General features: G+C 42.4%; 1 protein-coding gene across 1 annotated transcript in view; it reads right to left on the bottom strand.

Annotated features, from left to right (window-relative positions):
* The window catches only part of ARID2 (AT-rich interaction domain 2), a 145253-nt gene that overhangs the window by 46954 nt on the left and 74732 nt on the right, over nucleotides 1-23567 (bottom strand). The window contains exons 5-7 of the mRNA XM_066634426.1: nucleotides 4530-4663; nucleotides 4198-4416; nucleotides 447-514 (exon numbers count right to left, since the gene is read on the bottom strand). Of these exons, the coding sequence (XP_066490523.1) occupies nucleotides 447-514; nucleotides 4198-4416; nucleotides 4530-4663 (421 nt within the window). The remainder of the gene's footprint in view (nucleotides 1-446; nucleotides 515-4197; nucleotides 4417-4529; nucleotides 4664-23567) is intronic.

Genomic DNA, 23567 nt, shown 5'->3' with positions numbered 1-23567 from the left:
TGAGAAGAATGGCTTGCAAGATAAGAGGCAGCAGTGTGGAATAGTAAGCGTGCACATGACAGGGAAGACTTTTTTCAGCAGCCAGATCCAGCATGCGGGCAGGGGTTTGGCACCTGCTGATCTATAATAACTAAATTGCTGTATTATTCCTTCCAGTCCTCCCAGTTGACTTTTTCCCAGGCTGCAATTTTAAGTACAAAACTTACCTGGAATGAAGTCCCATGGAAATAAGTGAGATTTACTTCTGAATAGACATGCGTAGAATTGTGCTGTTAATATTCGAAAGATGTTTAGAATTCATTTTACCCAGGCCTAACTTATTCCAAATATTTATCTGTTCTGCTCTTATGTATTTCTTCCATTTTTGCAACAACTATTAAAGTGAAAATTCTAACAAGTTGACTAGCAATAAAACTCTGACAATCACATTATTTTTGACAGCTTACCTTAACAAAATCTCTATCTGTTTTCTCCTTCCATTCTTCACCAAATACAGTAGAAAATGAACCTAAAGCTATAAATAAAAAGTTCTCACATTACAATTAAAAATTGTCAAAAAGCAGCTTTGACAATAGTACTGATAATTTCAATACATCAGAGCAGCTTTGCCGTATTGCTGCAAGCTAATCTAATACAGCTGCAATATATGGCTCTACTGCACATCTAGTATTATCCCATGTGAAGTGGCACAGAATTTTTTGTTTGTTTTCTATACATTTTTCTGTCTGGATCAGGAGACTACAATTACAATGAAGTTTAGAGAAGAGGACTTTTTTTTAATGGCATATTCTGTTTTAGAAGTAGGCTACCTCAGACTGCCAGATGCAGGGGAGGGCAACAGGACGTAGGTTGTGTCTTGTTGTCTTGTGTGCTCCCTGAGGCATCTGGTTGGCCACTGTGTGATACAGGAAGCTGGACTAGATGGGACTCTGGCCTGATCCAGTGGGGCTTTTCTTATGTTAACTCAAGCAAATGTAATTCTAAGGCTAAACAACCTGGATAACTGTTTACTTAAATCATGGCGGTCCAACACTTTACCCGTGGTTCGCATGTGGCTCCTGAGGCCCTTTTCGGCACCCCACAGAAGCCCAGCCACAGCCCCCCTGCTTCAGTGGCTTTTCAGTTTTCCTGCTATATTGTTCCAGCTTCTCCTTTGGAGAAGCAGAAGCTGCAACGGTGTGGCAGGGAGATTGAAATGTTCTGCAGCACCCACCACTGCCTCCTCCAGTTGCGTTTTGAGCCTGTGGAATCGTTTTGGCAGCTGAGAACACAGAAGTAATTGGTGGTGATGTCATCACATTACTTGGATGTGATTACATCACATCACAACCACCAATTACTTCAGGGTAAGCACTGCCTGGGTTCACACAAGGGTCATGCAGCCCCCCCCCAGGCTACCCTAAGTTGGATTGCCTGACATATAACAAAATTCAGAAGTTATAAATCCAGAAGAATAAGGGAAATGCCATATTAATATAGCAGGAGAAAAAAAAAGAAACCTTCCATCAAAAAACAACAAAGCCACCCCCAAGCCAAAACAAAAAACCCGCTACAGACATTGAAAGTGTACAAACACATTAGGCAAATTAAAGGAAATTTATTTCTTGCATAAAGTTGCTCATTTTGCTTGCTTTGATCTGAATCCCATATTTGAATGATTGAAGAAAGTGAAATTTCCTTAGAATGAAATAGTATGGCAGGTGGAAAGGTACTGGAGAAAATTATGGGCAATAGAATGTGAATGAAGGAGGATATTGCTTTAAGCCCTAGAGGAGAGACAGGTAACCATGGGGCACAAATAAATAGTTATCCCAATGGAATGTTCTGGAATCTACAATTATCTGCAGGTCTCTCTCTCTCACACACACACATACAGATTAGAAACCCACTTTTAACAAACAAATAGTACAGATTCTCAGAAATCTGTGCCATCTATCAAAACTTCCAGGATTGCTTTTGGTAGTCAATATATGTAAGCAAAATAATTCAAAATATTCTCAGAATTGAGGTACTCACCAATTTAGTGAACTAGGTGCACATAGAGGTTCTAGTGCGCATTCTCTTCTCTGAGCAAAGGAATACTTCACGTGCATAATAGGAAACCCTTCACAACAGAGAAGTTTCCACAAGCCTCAGCCTTTAGACCATGCTCTTTTAAGTTTATAAATGCCACTTTTAGAAATACTTGGAGAATAAAAATTCTTACATATAATCAATTTAAAGATTGATCAGTGGTTCTCAAACTTTTAGCACTGAGACACACTTTTTAGAATGACAATCTGCCGGGACCATCCGGAAATGATGTCATTAACCTGTAAATGATGTCATCATTGGAAGTGACATCATCAAGCAGGAAGTGCTTTCCTGAGAATGCAGTAAGTACTGAAATTGCCCATGACAAACACTGAAATTGTGCCATTTTCCCTAGATTGGCAGGCTATACATGGAATAAATTAAAATTAATAGAAATAATTAAAGTAAAACAAATGAATTAAATAAAAGGCGATGAGATGGGGAAGCCAGCCCTCTGCCACTAACTGAATTCTCCCAGTAGCCTGCCTGCAAAAACCTCAAAACCTCAACTCCCCCCCCCCAAACACCGTAAGATTTTCAGCCCTACCCAATGCCCACTTTAAGTTCTTAAATTTAAGCCAGTTCAGTGTGATGTGGGACAAAATCCATTTTAAACCCAACAAGTTTTTTGTTTTGGCTGATTCAAAGTTTCCCTCTAAACAGCATTAAAAACCTAGAATGATGAGGAGAGGAAATGAGACTCTATGTGTGTGGGGGGGGGGGGAATCTGCAGAAGACGACAACCCTTTCCAATCAAGCAGTGGTTCCAAACCTATTAGCACTGGAACCCATTTTTTAAAATCACACACTATCAGGACCCACCTAGCTAAAGACTAAAAGATAAAAGCCTCTTTTCACTCAACTTTTTTACTGTGCTATGGTGAGGGGACTGCCTTCTGGAGCAACTGTTGAGCAAAACGTTCGTAGGATCTGGACCATTCTGGTAGCCTTGTGCTTCCCTTTGACTGACCTTCCACAAGGCATGGTTGCTTACTAGCTAGTAAACACAGATGTGTGGCTGAGTTACGCTTTCCATAAGGCTCAGAACATTCATTAGCTTGGAAGGAGGAATTTCCTTCTCAGGTGTTTTATGGGGCTGTGTTCAGCGGATTGGGACCATTCTGGTGGCAATAGACTCCTCTTGGCCTGCTCTTTGCAGCAGGCCAAGGCATTCTGTCTACTTGCGAGCAAACGCACAGTATAGCTCACTTTCACTTTCCATAGGGTTCACAATGCATTTTGCTCATCTGCTATCAGATTGTCAATTGCAGCTTCATGACCCACCCACAATCAGGTCGCGACCCACTGCCTAAAACCTGTTGTCTAGAAATGTGGATTCAACACGTCTAGGAAGCTATGACAAAAATGCAACTTCTAAAGCTTCTTTTTGAACGCTAGTTACAATTTCAACTGGAGATTGGTGAGCAACATATTTTAAGAGTTAAATGCTGCAGTTAATTCTAGTTAGCCTTTAGGAAAGGAATTTAAGATAAAATTCAAATAGTCTCAATGTAGTTACAAGTATGAAGGCATAAGGGCTGCACAATTTACTATTCCTATGCTGAGTCCTAGTCCAGACTGTCCAATGCCAAAACAGGATATGACTAAGTATTACCTGGAAGTACAAGACATGCTCAAAATATTCAAAATTGTACAAAAAGAAGTTCCACTCCCCTCACCTCTGGAAGGTTCTCTGAGCTCACCAGACTGAGCCTTAGAGTGAAAACCACGTGATTTCCATTTTTTTTAAAAATGAGAAGTGATGTTTCTAATGCCTTATAAGGCATTAGAAGGGCTGGGTGTTAAACATTTTCCTGCTTGATGATGTCACTTCTGGCCATGAGATCACTTCCAGGTTAATGACATCACTTCCAATGGGTCCAAATAGATTTTCATTCTAAAAAGTGGGTCACGGTGCTAAAAAGTTTGAGAACCACTAATATAGCTAACTATCGTTCAGTAGAGTTCTTCTTACGTAGGATGCATAAGAACAATACACAAACAAACTACAGGTATGACCTGAATTGTCAGAACACACAGGAACTAAAGAGGGATAAACAAGAGAGCTTGGCTACCTAATGCTACATTTAATTTTTAAAGGATTAAACCATATTAGAGACTTACTGTCATCAAATACCCCAGCGTTAGCAAGCAGCAAAGTGATGATTTTGGGGTCCTTTTCAAGCTGCATAACATGTTTGCTTTCGTTTGATAGAAGAGTGCACACATTAATAGCAAAGTCCACTTCATTTGGGAGTCCAGATAACAGAGAGAGCACCAATTTATTATAGTCATTTGGCGTATTAAAGTCCATAGATAGCCCATAACTTTGTCGAAGAAAATCTGTTAATAAAGGGAAAAAGAAATGTAGCAACACCACATCTATAGGCTCTTCAGGCATTCATTTCATAGATGTTTAAGATAAATGGCACTGCCATTTAATAGTCAAAATTTACCTGAAACGCTGTGCTGCTGGTAATTATAGGAAGATGGAATTGCACCTATAGGAAGTTGCGGCTTTGGATTGCCTGGCTGTACCTCATCATCATCCTCTCCAAAGTGATGTACTTTCTCGTACTTTTCTAGATAACTGAAATGAAGAACAAGGATTTTTCAGTATATACAACTATATGCTCTGTAATTACAATACTGAGGAAGCTGTAAATTTTTTTTCATAAGCTTATTGCAACAGCTCATGAAAACTCAGATTTAAAACTTTTAGGGCCCAATTCTATCCAATTTTCCAGTACTGATGAAGACTTGACAATGGGAAGTGTGCTGCATCCTGCAGTGTGGGGCCTGACACTCAAGGTAAGGAAACATTTGTGCCTTTACCTCAGGGCTGCACTGTGGCTGCATCAGTGTTGGAAAGGTGGATAGGATTCGGCCCTTAGTTAAATAAACTGCATTAACACGGCCTTCTACATAATTCAATTTTCACTGAAACTTGTTTAGAAAATACAATTATATTAGGAAAAATAACGTATCTAAAATGCTTTTATAAAATTTGCATCTGATTTTCACTGAAGTGCAAGTCAATCAATCAATCATAAGCCTTTCTGTAAAAATCCAAAATATGCACTATAGTAGTTAAACAGATACATCTAGTACAGAGGGAAGAAGTTGACTATATCTTTTATAGAAACTGATATGGAAATACTTAGTTCAGTTATTGCCAGACAATATCAGTGGAATTTGTCACAGATTTGAACAAGATCTTCAGCTCACTTTTTCTCACTAACAATGTTTGATCCAACTACAGGCGTCCACCACTTAATAATAATAACTAGGTATTTATATACCGCCTTTCTGGTCATCGGATTACTCCTCTGACTTTATTCGGTTTACATAGGCAGGCATTTCTAAATCCCTCAAGGGGATTAAAAACATAGAGGTTCTCTCTTTCAAGAACCAACATTTCAGAATGGATCTTCCTGGTTTGGTCTCACTTCTGGCCTCCAGTTCTCCCACGCAGGCTGACAAGCATCTCCATCTCTCACATGGAGGGCAGCCAAGATGCTTCTTGCTCACACCAAGAGCAGGTGGAAACACTCAGCTTGGCTTGTCAGCTGCTTCAAGTTCTCAGCCGTCCAGGGAGCTACCGGTGTCCTCGAACTAGCAACCTTCTGATGTTATCTTCGGGCTAAGGAAGGCTCTACTCTCTAGACCAGACCTCCTGACCAGGACTTAACAATCTTCCACTTAACAATGGACTGCATATATGAAGGTGGTCAAAGCACACCAAAGAGGTTCTTAATGAGGTAGTCAGGACTCCCATAGCCTGAAGCAGAGTGTCTGTCTGCATAACAAAGAGACCCTTAATGCAAAGAGGTGGCAACCTATTTCCAGTAGCCTGTACAGCTAGCTAATTTCCTAATAAGAAATAAGTAACTAATAGGCAGGCAGTGTATGTTGACACAATAAAGGCACTAGATTGGGCTGAATGCTCACTTAACAACCTAATTGTATAACAACAGGGATTGGAGAACATATCCCCAATGTTAAGTGGCGCACACCCAGTGGCATCACCCCATGCAGTGGATGGGTCAACACCCCAGGTGGTGGGCATGGTGATCTACTGGTTTTTTGGCTGTACTTTTTGATAGAACAAAGATATTTTAGCGCGGTATGTTTCATTGCATTCTGCATGAAATTACACATTGATTGATATATAACATGATGGTATTATTCTTACAAACTGTGATTTTAGTGATTTTGGTCACTAGTGGTGTCACACACACCCCGGTGTCAACTTACTAACACCTTATTGCAGCAGTTCTCAAACATTTAGCACCATGATCCACTTTTTAGAATGACAATCTGTCCAGGACCCACCAGAAGTGATGTCATAGCCAGAAGTTACATCATCAAGCAAATTAAAATATATAATTATAAATAATTAAATTAAAGTAAAACAAATAATTAAATGAGAAGCCAGCCCTGTTCCACCAAGCTTTCTTTGTAGCCTGTCTCCAATACCCCTCCCCACAAAAAAATCAGAAAGGTTTTCAGCCCTACCCAATGCCCAGTTCAGTTTAAGATCTTCTGTTTAAATCAGATCACTCTCTGGATCTACCTGGCTTCGAAAGTTTAAAAAAGAAAAAAGTTCACCTTATCAGCTGAAGATTTTGTTTGTATTCTTTTTTTGGGAGGGGGGGGGCTGCGTTCTGGAGCATTTGTTGAGCTCCAGTTCCATCAGTTCAGGTCCATTCTGGTGGCCTCGCTTTCCCCTTTGACTGATCTAACCATGAGCCAAGGCATGTTTGCTTATTGGTGAGTAAATGCAACCATGTGGCTTAGTTTTGCTTTCCACAGAGCTCAATGCATTCGCCAGCTTGGAGGGAGGGACCTCCTTCTCTACTCAGAGAGTAAGGAGCCAGGTAGGGCTAACAGCTGACAACAATGTTCCCAATTCAATGGGCAATCAGTTATAACCCGTATAAGAACAGCACCAAGTTCCAATGCCTGAGAAAACTGTGGCCTCCAAGGAAGCTCACTAAAGCTGTGAGTGAATATCAGGTTTCAGTCTCCTTCTTGGGTGTTTTTGGGGGGCTGCATTCATTGGATCAGGACTATTCTGCTGTCATTAGATTCCTCTCAGCCTGCCCTTTCTAACAGACTAAGGCAAGTTTGTCTACTTGTGAGTATATGTGCGATATGGATCAGTTTCACTTTCCATTGTGCTTCATGTGTTTTTTATTTTATGGTTTTTTGCCAATAACTTTTGATAGACAGGAGATATTTTACTCCAGTTTCTTCCATTGCATTCTGCTGTAAAGTTTGCATCCAACAATATATAACATGATGGTATTAAACTACTGTGATTTTAGTGTATCACCCGCAGTGCATGTTGCCCCCCTTGTGCATCACCTGGTGCAACCTGCACCACCCGCACCCTGCAGTGATGCCACTGTGTGCACTTATACTTAAATATCCATAGTTGAAACTTTCAGTCTAATTCTGTTGGGCTCTACTGTTGCAGGAACTAGAGTCCTGGCAGCAGTAGCTACTTTACGTCCATCACAGATTACATTCCAAACCAGCATATAAAACCATGTGCTTTCCAGAATGCCACCAGAGAGGCCAAAGCAGCCCCACCCATGATGGAGGGAAAAGTAGCACCCACCAATAATAGTGAGTTGGTAGCAAGCGTGGAATGCAGTGAACATAAGAAGAGCCCTGCTGGATCAGGCCAAAGGCCCATCTAGTCTAGGTGGTGGGAGGGTTGAATGGGGGGAGGATGGGAGGCATGTCATATGTGGGTGGGTGACTTATGCTAGATGCTATCCCCTCTGGAAGCAGCTGACATGCCCCCATCCCCTAGGACTTGCACCAGCTAAAGAGATGGCACAAATCCAAGGAGTCCTATTCACAGCAGTTCCCAAACTCTCCGAGAGTTTGGGAGCCTCAGTAAGTCTTTGTGGGGGAGGGAGGAATGCAGTGACACAATCCCCAGGATCGTGCCCTTACTGGGGCAACAGGGGCTTCATTTTACTCACCAGTAGCAGCTTCCCAGGGGTGCAGAGAGCCCCATGGTGGCCTCCACAGGGCTCCCCAAGCCTAGGAAAATCTAAACCTAATTATTGCGACCCACTTCTAGTTTTCAATCTGGGGATCGTATTGCTGCACCCTTTATAAAGGGGCAAAGACAGAGCTCCCAATGTTGGGATGTCTCAATGATCCAGTTTGAGAACCTTTGCCCATTGGAAATCAGGAGGTTTACGAAAGAATACAGAAAAATATTTTCCCTTTCCCTCCCAAGCCTCCTGATCTGCCCCTCTCCCGCCACAACATACAGGCATATCCTGTTTTAGCATTACTGCATGCTATAGCAGGGAAATTGATAGGATTGGGCTATCAGATCAGTGCCCCAATTTTAATGAAAGGCATCTCAGAAAATATTGCAGATGAACATAAGCATAAAACATAAGACCAATTCAGACAATCCTTCATGCATAACTGGAAGAATGTGAAATGTGTCACAGGTTCACACCATTCTCTGCTTTGTCATCTCCCTGTTCCCTCTAACCTAGGATTTGCCATGATGTCTGAATTGGACAACTATGGTTATTTCATAGTTTGCCAATTTATTTGAAACTATGGTTTCTATTCATTGTATTAATTGAATGGCAGAACTACTAATGGCAGAACAGCCCCTGGTTAGAGAAAGTCCAGAAATGAAAGAAAAAATTACAGTATGAGAGCAGGGAAAGAGAGTGCAAGTAGGAAGCAATGCACAAGCTAGCAGGCTATGGTACATTTCTTATCCTCCAAACCAGTGGTTCTCAAACTTTTTGATCTCCGGAGTCTTTTACACTCCTAAATGGAGGGGATCCCTAGTGTACTGGCACACACTCAGGGTGGCACAGTGCCCACGCTACTGCCAAATACTGGCAAAGATCCAGAGCAAGAGGGCAATGAGGAAGAAGAACCACAAACAGGGAAGGTAAGGAACGAACAAGCAAACTGGGCAGAGATAGATGGTAGCAACTTACAGTGTGCTTGTGGAAAACTTGAAGGGGTCTCAGGGAGCCTGAGGGCTCCTAGGAGCACAGTTTGAGAAATGCTACTCCAAACCTATAGTTTGAGACTATCTATAAAACTATAGTCGATCTTCAAAGGTTCATATGAAAAAGAAAGTTTTCTTACTTTCCTACAGAAAGATTTTGCAAAGTTTGTAGAAAGCATCAATCCTATTTGCATAGAAATAAGCCCTGCTAAATTCAATGGGGCTTACTCCCGAGTAAACATGCTTGGGATCTGACTATTCAGATTAACTCTCAGCCAGAAAACACAACAGGGAAAAGGCAATCTTTTGAGGCTAAGGTTTTTCTTTCTGAGACAAAATCTGCACTTTTAATTATGCCCAGAGGGACAGAAAATGTCAGTGCAAACTCTAGAGCATTGGTGCAAAGTGTTTTAGAGATCTACCCCTATGAAAAAAGGCACATTCTGTACCAAACAGCACCTTTAAGAGCAGCATTACAGAGTTTTGTTTTCCACTTATACCGAGTTAAATCCTTACAAAAATGTTTAAAAGATACTTGCTTTCATAGATGAAGCAAGTATAAAGCAAATGACAGCATTATAATGATTTATTCAATTTGTATCCCATCCTTGTTCAAAAGATCTCAAAGAGGTATATGTGAAATTCCTAGGAAATCCTTCAACCCAGGAAGACCAGATCAGACAAAGGAGTATAACAAGCATCTTCAGACCATTCTGTGTGACAACTGATTAAACCAATCTGCTATTTCTATATTGCTATTTTAAACAAATATTGCAATTTATTGCTATTTTAGTAACTACCTTTGATACAGCTTGCCACTTCAGAATTCTTCTCATTATTATTGTGTCTAAGCAATGCAAAGGGAATTGTGTGAAATATGTAGCAACCCTCATATGTTGTTTTTCTATAGTGAAGATTTAGATAATTTTACATTTCTCTCCTGTAATGCTCAGGTCCCACAGGGATTCCTAGAGCAGCTTCCAAAATTAACAACAAAATTCAAATAATAAACTCATTTAGAATACAAATTATAATATACTGTACTACATACAAACTGGGCAGCAAGCAGATTCAGATGCTTCTGAATGTTTTATTTTTAAAGCAGAACACAGTTCATTCATGACTCAAACACTTTTCTAAGAAGGAAGACTTGAACTAATTTGGACAAGCTTGTAAGGGAGTCAGCCAGGTGCATTTCTCTAGGGAGTTCCAAAGAGAAATTCTACCATTAAAAGACCAAAGATCTAACTGTCCTCATTCTGTCACCCTGAACCCTTAAGTCAAGATCAAAGTGCACGTGAGGAAATATATGGGAAGGGGTGATCTTTACAATATCTTAGTCCCAGATTTTTAGCCAGTGCTTAGATTACAGGGGGAAAGGTTAGGGGAGTCTTAATGAAATCCACATCCTGGCCTTAACTCCCTCGAATTTTAGCTGAATCATATCCACCCCTTCCCCCCCACAAAAAATATTCTTTAAAAAGAATTTTTAAAGATTTTAAACAAAGAAACCATCACAAAAAATAGAGGTGCCCCCAAAGATACCCACAATTTATTTTAAGGTGTGGGTAGAAATTAATTTTAGTTTGACATTTTGTACAGAAAGACGTTGCAGATAGTTTTAGATACAATTTAAAGTAACATGGTTTTCTAGTTTCTTATTTAGCTACTCCACTGATAGGATTTATGGTATGTGTACCACTAGTGGCACATGGACACTTTTGAAGTGGCACATGCAGCAGAGCCTATCCCTCCACTGGCAACCTGGGTGAAGCCTCCAATGAGGTTCCAGTGGGATTTCCCACATTGCTGAGAGGGGATGGGAAACGATGCCACTTTCCTCTGGTGGCAGCAAAACCTGCTGCACTTTTCCGCCCTGCCTCGTCCTGCTGTGCTAAACATCTGCCACACCAAAGGGCAATAAGACTGTAGTGCCACTAATGGTTTAATTGATGTACGTACAGCCAATGTCTTGCAAAAAATCAAATATTCCTTAATGAATCTGGCAAGGATTCATTCAGGCACCATGGGAAAGAGCTCTTCACATAGCACCTCAGCTTATCTTAACCATCAATAACAATATTTAAGAAATCTTAAAGAACATTCTGTAGTATTGTTTGATAGAACAAAAAGAAACAGAGCTCTTTTAAGCAGTATTTTAAGATACTTAGGTCACAATTGTTAATCTCGGAAACACCCCTCTGTAAGGAACACAGAAACCAAGAACAATTTTTTTCCCTCTAGGCTTGCACATAATCTCTAAGACTCGCATCTCTCAACAAGACAAGTCCCCCTGCCAATCTTACAGCCCAATTCTAAACTTCCTGCTGCTGCACGCTACAGTAGCCCCAAAATGGCCACTGCTGTAACCTGCGGGGCCAAGGAAGCTGCCAAAGGTCTCCTCAAGGGAAGCAGACATTCAACCCCTTACCCAAAGTAAAGCCCCAGGCATGCAATGGGGCTACTCAAGTCTTTGCCAGCTAACTCACTGGTGCAGGCTTGAGAAGCCCAGTGTGTTTTCCAAACCCAACATGCAGGATAGGATCTGGAGGGGGAGGCCTCTGCTGGTCCCACACCCTACCAGGCCAGTCCCTCCTCCTGTCCCACCTTCCCCTGCCCCAGAATACCTCCCCCGCCCTCCCACCAGTGCTTATTTGTCACTGGCAAAACAGCAGCCGGATCTTCCTCCACAGCTCCAGTCTCCCTGGTGGCTGGTGCCACTTCGTCAAAGGGTGTTGCAAACATGCTCTGTGGCATGTCTGTGACATCCAGTGCTGGCAGTATGAGCATACCGCTGGCACAGAGGCCCATAGCATTGGGCCCATACCCATACTTAAAACTAACATCAGCACAAACCTTAACTTATGTTTATTTTTACTTAGGATCTGAAACTAGGTTTTGAAGCTGTTTCTAAAATCACTGTTCACAGCAATCTTGGTTGCAGTATTTATTTTTTTACAAGTACAGGTGGGGCCTCAGTATCTGAGGGGATTATTTTCTTGGACCCCCCCCCCCGAAACCGAAAATCAGGGATAAGTGAATCCGTGATTTTCAGCCCCTTATGCCCTCTGAAGAGGACTGGAGTTATACTCAGGTCTCCTTCAGAGGGCTTTCTGAAGCCTGGAGAGGCAATGTGCATGCGCTTCTGCGTGCTTCAGAATGGCCTGTGGAGGCGAAAAAAACCACTTCCAGATTCCTGAGGGAAACTGGAAGTAACATTTTTATGTTGTTATTATTCCCAAGGAAAACCGGAAGTAGCCTTTTTCACCTCTACATGCTATTCTGAAGCCTGCAGAGACAGCATGTGAGCAAACTCTGCCTTTCTGTGCTTCTGAAAGCCCTTTGGAGGAGACCAGAGCACAGCTCCAGTCATAAGAACGGCCCCACTGGATCAGGCCATAGGCCCATCTAGTCCAGCTTCCTGTATCTCACAGCGGCCCACCAAATGCCCCAGGGAGCACACCAGATAACAAGAGACCTCATCCTGGTGCCCTCCCTTGCATCTGGCATTCTGACATAACCCATTTCTAAAATCAGGAGGTTGCGCATACACATCATGGCTTGAAACCCATAATGGATTTTTCCTCCAGAAACTTGTCCAATCCCCTTTTAAAGGCGTCTAGGCTAGACGCCAGCACCACATCCTGCAGCAAGGAGTTCCACAGATCGACCACACGCTGAGTAAAGAAATATTTTCTTTTGTCTGTCCTAACCCGCCCAACACTCAATTTTAGTGGATGTCTCCTCTTTCTGGTATTATGTGAGAGTGTAAAGAGCATCTCCCTATCCACTCTCTCCATCCCCTGAATAATTTTGTATGTCTCAATCATGTCCCCCCTCAGGTGTCTCTTTTCTAGGCTGAAGAGGCCCAAACGCCGTAGCCTTTCCTCATAAGGAAGGTGCCCCAGCCCCGTAATCATCTTAGTCGCTCTCTTTTGCACCTTTTCCATTTCCACTATGTCTTTTTTGAGATGCGGCAACCAGAACTGGACACAATACTCTAGGTGTGGCCTTACCATAGATTTGTACAACGGCATTATAATATTAGCCGTTTTGTTCTCAATACCCTTCCTAATGATCCCAAGCATAGAATTGGCCTTCTTCACTGCCGCCGCACATTGGGTCGACACTTTCATCGACCTGTCCACCACCACCCCAAGATCTCTCTCCTGATCTGTCACAGACAGCTCAGAACCCATCAGCCTATATCTAAAGTTTTGATTTTTTGCCCCAATGTGCATGACTTTACACTTACTGACATAGAATGGGCAGCAAAATGGCAGATGCGCTTCAGCCAGTCTGGAGAGATCCTTCTGGAGCTCCTCACAATCACTTCTGGTCTTCACCACTCGGGAAAGTTTGGTGTCGTCTGCAAACTTAGCCACCTCACTGCTCAACCCTGTCTCCAGGTCATTTATGAAGAGGTTGAAAAGCACCGGTCCCAGGACAGATCCTTGGGGCACACCGCTTTTCACCTCTCTCCATTGTGAAAATTGCCCATTGACACCCACTCTCTGTTTCCTGGCCTCCAACCAGTTCTCAATCCATGAGAGGACCTGTCCTCTAATTCCCTGACTGTGGAGTTTTTTCAGTAGCCTTTGGTAAGGGACCGTGTCAAATGCCTTCTGAAAGTCCAGATATATAATGTCCACAGGTTCTCCTACATCCACATGCCTGTTGACCTTTTCAAAGAATTCTATAAGGTTCGTGAGGCAAGACTTACCCTTACAGAAGCCATGCTGACTCTCCCTCAACTTGTTTTATTACTGTTGTTTTAAGCAGCCTCCATGCAGTCCCATCTGGAGGGTCCAGGTAGTGCCCAGGTTTGGCTCAATGTGGGTCTGGAAGACCTGCACTGAGTCAGATCCATGGATACAAGATCCGCAGAAACAAAGGCTCCACCTGTATACCCCACTTTTAGTCTACAATCAGGTTATCATGGTGGCCTACAATTAGTAATACATAAACTGACATAAGTCACTTAAACATAGCACAAACTAAGCATGCAACCTTAACAGCAGCTTCCTTTGAGAACCATTTTACATTCCAAAAAGCTACATAAAGTCTTCATTAGCCTTGATTGCAAGCAAACAGGTTTGACAAGTCACATTCTGCAAGACAGTCCATAGAGAGGGTGCCACTACAGTTAGGGACCAGCTCCTCACCATCACATCTGCCTAACTTCAGAGCAAGTCTTCTCCAGAAGCCTTTAAAGCATATAGAGGAAAACACAGAAAAAACCTAGCCTTTCCTGGCCCCAGAATTTTTAGGATTTAAAAAATCACAACCATTTTCAATTGTAACCACAAACAGAGAGCCAGGGCTGGTCCACCCATGAGGTGGACTGAAAATCTCAGGCACCAGGTAGGGGGACACAGTGAACTGACAAGGGTTGCCCACAACTGCCTGCTGTCCACTGATCTCCAATTCTGTTCCTGCTCACTGACATCAAAAAGGAAGATGATCAGAGCAGTGATGAACAACCTCTTACTCCAGCAGTGCTGGAGAAAGATAGAACAACAACAACCTGCTGCTTCCATTCATCCATCCAGCTGCTTAAGCAGCCAAGTGAGCAAGTAGTGGGGACTACTTAATTATGGGGGACTTCAATTATCCTCACATTGACTGGGTCAATTCATGCTCTGGTCATGAAAGAGAAACTGGTTTTCTTGACATGCTAAATGACTGTGCTTTAGAGCAACTAGTTCATGGAGCCCACCAGAGGACAGGCAACTCTGGATTTAGTATTGTGTGGCACTCAGGACCTGGTTAGAGATGTAAATGTTACTGAGCCATTGGGGAACAGGGACCATGCTGTGATCTGTTTTGACATGCATGTCGGGGGAAGAGTACCAGGCAAATCTGTCACTAAAACTCTTGACTTCTGACAAGCGGACTTCCCTCAAATGAGGAGGTTGGTTAGAAGGAGGTTGAAAGGGAAGGCAGAAAGAGTCCAGTCTCTCCAGAGTGCATAGAAGTTGCTTAAAACAACAGTAAATAAGGCCCAGCAGAAGTGTATACCGTAAAGGAAGAAGGGCTCGACTAAGTCCAGGAGGGTGACCGCATGGTTAACGAGCCAAGTTAGAGAGGCCATAAAGGGCAAGGAAGCTTCCTTCTGTAAATGGAAGTCTTGCCTTAATGAGAATAAAAAGGAACATAAACTGTGGCAAAAGAAATGTAAGAAGGTGATATGGGAGGCCAAGAGAGACTATGAGGAACACATGGCCAGCAGCATTAAGGGGAATAATAAAATCTTCAAATAGAAGCAGGAAACCGGCCAGAGAAGCGGCTGGCCCTCTGGATGGTGAGGGAGGGAAAGGGGAGATAAAAGGAGACTTAGAGATGGCAGAGAAATTAAATGAGTTCTTTGCATCTGTCTTCATGGCAGAAAACCTCGGGCAGATACCACTGCCTGAACGGCCCCCCCCCTGACCAAGGAATTAAGTCAGATAGAGGTTAAAAGAGAAGATGTTTCAGACCTCATTGACAAATTAAAGATCAATAAGTCACCGGGCCCTGATGGCATCCACCCAAGAGTTATTAAGGAATTGAAGAATGAAGTTGCTGATCTCTTGAATAAAATATGCAACTTGTCCGTCAAAACGGCCACGGTGCCAGAGGGTTGGAGGATAGCAAATGTCACACCGATCTTTAAAAAGGGAAGGAGAGGTAATTATAGGCCAGTCAACCTAACATCTGTTCCAGGTAAGATGGTGGAATGCCTCATCAAAGATAAAATCTTAAAACACATAGACGAACAAGCCTTGCTGAGGGCGAATAAGCATGGCTTCTGTAAGGGTAAGTCTTGCCTCACTAACTTTTAGAATTCTTTGAAAAGGTCAACAGGCATGTGGATGTTGAAGAATCCGTAGACATTATATATCTGAATTTTCAGAAGGTGATCGACACAGTCCCTCACCAAATGCTGCTGAGCACGCCACAGTCAGGGAATTAGAGGGCAGGTCCTCTCCTGGATTAGGAACTGGTTGAGGCCCAGGAAGCAGAGAGTGGGTGTCAATGGGCAATTTTCACAATGGAGAGAGGTGGAAAGTGGAGTGCCCCAAGGATCTGTCCTGGGACCTCTACTTTTCAACCTGTTCATAAATGACCTGGAGGCAGGGTTAAGCAACAAGGTGGCGAAATTTGCAGATGACACCAAACTTTTCAGAGTGGTGAAGACCAGAAGAGACTATGAAGAGCTCCAGAAGGATCTCTCCAAGCTGGGAGACTGGGCAACAAAATGGCAGATGTGTTTCAATGTAAGTAAAAGTAAAGTAATGCACACTGGGGCAAAGAATCAAAACTTTACATATAGGCTAATAGGTTCTGAGCTGTCTGAGACAGATCAGAGAGAATTCTTGGGTCCTTGTGGACAGCTCGATGAAAGTGTCGACCCAATGAGCGGCGGCAGTGAAGAGGGCTAACTCCATGCTTTGGATCATTAGGAAAGGCACTGAGAATAAGACAGCTAATATTGTAATGCCATTGTATAAATCGATGGTAAGGCCACACCTGGAGTATTACATCCAGTTCTGGTCGCCACATCTCAAAAAGGATATAATGGAGATGGAAAAGGTGCAAAAGAGAGCAACCAAAATGATTACTGGGCTGGGGCACCTTCCCTATGAGGAAAGGCTACAGTGTTTGGGCATCTTCGGTCTAGAAAAAAGGCGCCTGAGGGGGGAAAGGATTGAGACATACAAAATCATGCAGGGGATGGACACAGTGGATAGAGAGAGACGCTTTTTCCCTCTCACATAACACCAGAACCAGGGGACATCCATGAAAGTTGAGTGTTGGGAGAGTTAGGACAGACAGAAGAAAAGATTTCTATACCAGCGTGTAATTAGTTTGTGGAACTCTTTGCCACAGGAAGCAGTGATGGCATCTTGCCTGGATGCCTTTAAGAGGGCATTGGACAAATTTCTGGAGGAAAAGTTCATTACGGGTTACAAGTCATAGTAGGTATGTGCAAGCTCTTGGTTTTAGAGGCAGGCTGCCTCTGATTGCCAGATGCAGGAGAGGGCATTGGGATGCAGATTGTGTCTGTTGTCTTGTGTACTCCCTGGGGCATTTGGTGGGCCACTGTGAGACACAGGAAGCTGGACTAGATGGGCCTTTGGCCTGATCCAGCAGGGCTCTTCTAATGTTCTTAGTGACATAGCACAGTAACTTGGAGCTCAGCAACCTGGAGCATCACCACCACCACCACCCTGTCCACAGCTGCAGCATGCCTCCCTATCTCCATACTGGTCTTGTTTAAAACAAACAGGATGGAGTGGAGCATGGGCCACCAATACCAAGGAAGAGAGGCTGCACTGGAATTTCGGATAAGGGTGTGTGGAAGGTGTAGCCGCACTTGAATATGCAGGGTAGTGGTAGGCATACAGTGAAGGGGGACAAAATTTGGTGCCTCCGGCCAGAACACTTATTTGCGCACCAGTGTTATGTGCTTCCTCCAACTGCTGCTCCTTTTTTTAAACAGCATAATTCACTGCATTTTGTGCAAGCTAAAGTTATGAAAAGTGTTCTTTAAAAAAAACAAAAAACACCCTTATAGAGTGCAATGCAATAATCCTAACTGGAAGTTTTCCAATTCTGTATTAGGGTAGATCCTTGGTTCTCAAGCTCCTTGGGAGTTTGAGACCCAAGATAAATGTATGTGTGGGAGGGACTAAGGCAGCGACTGCCCTGCTGCTGGGGACAGGAGGGAGTGCCAAGGAAACCAGAAGTGCCCATTTTTTGTTATTTTTAGACATTTGGAGGAGTAGGTAGCCCTCTCTGGACCCCGCCTCCCAGATTCCAGTGCTGGCTGCAGAAAAGTGAAAAAAAACTTTCCAGTCTCCAGCAGCAGTGTAATTCTGGGGATTGCATCACTGCCTTTCCCCTTCTCCTGCTCCTTAAGGGGACAGAGGCAGGGTTTCTCAGGCTGGGGCATGGTGACGCCCCAGTTTGAGAAACTCTGGGTAGATAGTGGTTAGTGTCTATTATAATTAAAGTCTGCCCTATCATAAGCCTTATCTGCTTTATTCCAGCTGAGAACAGATTTACAACTCCACATGACCATAGGGATGATTCCCCCAAACCCTTACCAGCTCCAAGTGCAAGAAGAAAGCTGGGTCTTGAATGTATTACCTATGCTTCCCAGGCACTTCAGAATGATCCCACACACACTTCTGAATTCTACCTTCAGGAAGAGAGCTGGAGCTTATCTGTGTTGTGTTGTGCTTTATGCTGTGCTTTGGAAAGTGCAGCACATGGATCATCCAACATCTCAATTCCAAGGTCTATTGGGGAGGGGGGGCTCTTCCATGTTCCACTGTACTTTTGAGACCCCTTAACATGCTTGGAACTGCAGCATGACAGAGACAAGTTCCAGTCCTCCTCCTGAACTCGGAGCAAAGGAGAAAAAATTTACAGCAAAAGGTGAAGAGCTGAAGAAGGGAGGGCATTTTGATCAAGCATAGCTCTACAGACTTTTTACACACAAACTTTAAATTATTCTACTAGCATATGGGCATTATAAACTAATCGCAAGCAATCATTCCATCATTCAAATGTTCAAGGATTTAGCTACAGTGCTATAAAATCTTTAAAGTTTGTGTTATAAAACTATTCTACAGAACTAGCACTTTTATTTTCTTAAACAAAAAATTATCAAAAAAGGATGTGTATATCTGATACGTGGGTATGAAGCTCTGAAATATTCCCTGCTTGTTAAATAAAATGGCAGTAGTTACCCATTGATGTTGTGGCAATAAGACAAGTGTATTTTAACTGTCTCTGCATTAGCTTAGTGACCATTATCCCTGCAGATCCATTTCCTCTCAGATTCAGAAGCTAAACATTACTGAACTTTTGCTTCAAGTGATGCAAGTTCTGTACCAATACTTAAAGGTACAGAAAATTGTATAAGATCAGAAATCATGGAGAGAGCTGGCTCATGGAATTGCCAAAAGTCAAACACAACTGAATGGATAACTAGATTCGTTTTGCCCTATGCTTATACCATCATTATATTCCTAGTTTTTAACTGTTGGCAGTTTAGAGCTGCCAACAGACTAAAATATTAACTAATCTGCCATGTGCAGTGCAGTTCTACACATGATCACTCAGAAGTTAAGTTCCACAGTGCTTAGTAGGAACTGTCTCCTCAGAATGTGTGTTAGTGGTTACAGCTGCAACCAATCAAATGCATTTTGCTTATTGCCAAAACCTCAATTTTTATACACTAAACAAAGCAAGATACTTATGAATATATGCAAATACTTTATACTACCAGACCATTGGCCCATCTATCTCAGCATTATCTACTCTGATGTACAGTGACTCTCCAGGGTTTCACATGGGTCATGCCAAGCCCTACCGACAGATGCCATGGATTGAACAGGGAGCTTCTGCATGCACAGCATGTGCTCCACACTGAGCTATGGTTCTTCCCAGAAGATACCTTTTATTTAGTACACTGAAAGTTAGTATTTTTGTGTTAGAAGGAAAGGCAATATAAAATATTTTTATTCTCAGTCACTATTAAAGAACAGGTAGGACCTCGGTATCCAGGAGGATCTGTTCCCGGACCCTCCATGGATACAGAAACCTACAGATAAACAAATCCATGGGTCTTGTCCATAGGATCTCTGAAGGTGACATGTTCTCTGGTCACTGCCTGGAGGTATTCTGAGGCCCACAGAGGTTGCACACAGTCTCTAGGGGTTTCAGAAAAGCTCCTGGACACAACTAAAGAGCATCTCCAGTTGCATTTGGGGGTTCAGGTCCAGTCTCCACTGTGGGATTGGAACCCGCAGTTAGTTAAAACCATGGGTCCCACATCCACATATATGGATGCGGGACCTGTATAGCAGAACCAAAATATCTTCAAAAATTAACAAGTATGGTCTTATCCCACAGTTCCACAGATTAAGTTTGGCTTGCACTGATTAACTAACAAGGTGATTGCTATCAATAGCATATAAATTCAAAGTGAGGGATGATGGTGGTGCCAAACAACCAAACTGTTTATATGAGTTGTTGAGACAGTGATATCTTTGCTTTCTGATGGTTCAATACACACAAACTTGGTTTCATGCACAAAATTATTAAAATGTTGAATAAAATGACCTTAAGGCTATGCGTTCTCACACTCTTCAGTGGTTTGGGAACTGCTTTAAGTTCCAGTGGGGGAGGGGCGAAGGCAGCAACATGATCGCTGCTATTGTGCTGCTGCCAGAAGCAAAAGGGTTTTGTTTTTTTTAAACTTACCTGAGGCAGCGTCAGCCTCCTGGGAGATCCAGGGAGCCTGTGAACCCCTCTGCAGGGCTCCTCAAGCTTCGAAACTGCTGAAAATTGTTTTTAAAAGGCCACTTTCAGTTTTGCAATGAAAACCATAAGTTACCTTTTTAAAAATTATTTTTGGCAGTTTGTGGAGACTTGAGAAGCCCCGCAGAGGGAACCGTAGACCCCCCAGGAGGCTGGCACTGCCTCAAGTTTTTACAAAATGTTTTGCCTAGCAACAGCAGGATAGTAGTGAACATGTCACTACCTTTACCATCACCCTACCCCTTAAGGGGACAGAGACAGGGCTTCCCTGGCTGCAGTGTTCCAACGCCCCAGTTTGGGAACCTCTGGTATAAGATATTTAAGAAACATAAATGAATTTCATGTTTAGTCTTGGGTTCCATCCCCAAGATACTGTGGTATGTATATGCAAATATTCAAAAATACAAAAAAATACAAAATATTTTTGATCCCAGGCATTTCAGATAACAGACTCAACCTGTATATTCAAAAAATAACTTCCAAGTATCAAGTTTTGTAACTTCCATCATGGCCTGGTGACAAGTGGAAAACTTGCTTAAATATTACTTGCCCAACAAAAGCATAACTAGGATATTTCGCACCATTTTTTCCCTCCTTAGCAATCCTTCATAAAATTAGGCTGAAAACTAGATTTTCTATGTCACCTCTCCTATATGATCAATTGTAGTCAATAATTTCCTATATGGGACCCTGGGTTTTGTGTGTGTGTGTGTGTGTGTGTGTGTGTGTGTGTGTGTGTGTGAGAGAGAGAGAGAGAGAGAGAAAAGACTACATTTGACACAATTTTTTTTTGTTTTTATGTAGGCTAGCAAAAGGCAATGGAAAATAATAAGAGTAAAGCAAATAATGTGCTATAGAAAGCCTGGAGGGTACTGTATCTACAAAAGTGATCTTAATTTTACTACAATTAAACACTAGCTCCTCCATGGCAGAAAGGTCAGCTCTTAGGAAATCTAGAAAACTCCTGTAAGGCTTTACTTTTGAAATATTATGCAGCAATTATTAGGAGGGAAACAATAATGTTTTACCAATATTATGTGCATCTGTGCAAAACAGAGTACAGGGGTTTTAAAACATCAAAAAGGCCTGAAAATGTCACTCAGAACAATAAATAATGCACAAATTTGTAAAATCTATAATTACAGTTGCCCCATCTCTTCTATGTTTAAAAACAACATAGTTTTACAATTCCAGTACTAAGCAATGAATATCATTAAAGTTTTTATTAAAATAAGTCCCAAAAACCTGTAGTAAATACATAGCTTGGATAGCTAAGCTTTTCAAAGATGAAATACGCGTAATTTATAAAAGCAGCAGAATCTATTATACACAACCCAGTTAAGTCAAAGTCTTCAGTAGCTACCTAGATGCAAATGCATATAATTTATCCTGATCACAGAATTTTGCTTTTCTCAGTGTAGGTTTTTTAACATCTTATTTTAATGCAAAGTACACAATGCCCTACCAAGATTGTAGAAACTGCTGCATGGAAAAAATGACCTCCACTCATCTTGCAATATTCAATATGTGATCTGATCACATGAAGTACAATAAAGAACTCCTAATATAATAAACACCACAGAACAGTGAAATCCAGGGTTCTACAGTCTGGTATTGTAAAAATGTCTAACTCCCATTTAGCACGGATGATATTAATGGCATGCAGATTATAACACAAAGCTTTCCTATTCATCTCATCTGTTAATTCTTAGAGGGGCTAGATGTTGTGCACAAAGTACATTTCTGTGTTCACAGTACAGAAGAATTTTCATTCTTGATAACACTGGTGCAATAAAGGCTGAAACACGTACAGAGGATTTTTTAGGATAGATATACACTAGCAGTACTGTTGGTTGTCCAATGCTAGTATAATAAATTAAAATAATGCTGCATTACTTAAAGTAATGTTTTACAGTAGGGTTTCAATGACAGGCAGCCAAATGAAATATCCAGCTATACTACTAGGTGGAACGCTGAGATAGAGAAATGTCTTGGCTCAAAGCTAGTACTGTTCTAAAGATGTGGAGGGGGGGATCAGGTTGAATTAGCACCTGGGAAAGTAGAAGTAGCTCCTCTAACAGCATGATCCAGATGATAACAGCATTTTTATCCAGAAGCAAGTTCCACTGTGTTGAATGGTACTTGTTCTCTAATAAGAAAGATTGCAGCTTAACAGCCCAATCCTATCCACACTTTCCTGGAAGTAAGCCCCACTGACACTAATGGGACTTACTTCTGAGTAGACATGCATAGGATTGGGCTGCCTATCATCAAGTTATCTGCATTATACATTAAATATTTTCCCAATGATACTTATAACCACTGCTGAATTGCTTGGGAGAAAAAATAAAATGAGACTTGGGACAACTTGGGATACTACATGAGAAGGATTATCTTGACCCCTTTCAATCCCGCTTCAGGCTGGGCTTTGGGACACACAGCCTTGGACACCCTACTGAATGATCTTTGCTGAGCAGCAGGCAGGGGGAGTGCTTTCCTGCTAGTTCTCTTGGATGTCTCAGCAGCTTTTGTTACATTCGATTGTGGAATCCTTCTGGGTTGGCTAGCCAAGTTGGGGTCTGGGGGCACTGCTTTGTGATGGTTCCACTCCTCCTTGGCTAACAGGTCCCAGAGGGTGGTGCTGGGTGACACCTATTCAACGACCAGGACTTTACAGTGTGGGATGCCACAGGATTCTATTCTGTCCCCTATGCTTTTTCACAACTACATGAAACTGTTGGGTGAGATCATCTGGGGATTTGGAGAGGGGTGTCACCAATATGCTGATGATATCCAACTCTATCACTCCTTGCCATCTTGTTCTAGGGAAGTTGTGGAAGTCCTGGAGTGCTGCCTAGAGGCAGTTGAGGTCTAAATGAGGCCAATGGATTGAGACTGAATCCAGAAAAGACAGAGGTCCTCCTGATCAGGAAATCCTTAATGCAAGTATCAAGTCATCTGCCCATTCTGAATGAGGTTGCACTACCCCTGCAGAAACTTATGCTGGATCCCAACACCTGCTTCCAAGGAGTTCGGAGAGGCTTCAAACCGCTCTGCTCTCCTCAGACTTGTCCCACATCAGGAGGTGGCACAAGTCCAAGGAGACCCATAGAGGCCAGGGTGCCTTACCCAAATGTAAGAGGAAATATTTCCCCTTACTTCTGCCTGA

This window comes from Tiliqua scincoides, chromosome 7 (assembly GCF_035046505.1).
Source record: "Tiliqua scincoides isolate rTilSci1 chromosome 7, rTilSci1.hap2, whole genome shotgun sequence".
Taxonomy (NCBI): domain Eukaryota; kingdom Metazoa; phylum Chordata; class Lepidosauria; order Squamata; family Scincidae; genus Tiliqua; species Tiliqua scincoides.
Note: the sequence above shows the minus strand (reverse complement) of the source record. Positions and strands in the feature narration are given on the sequence as shown.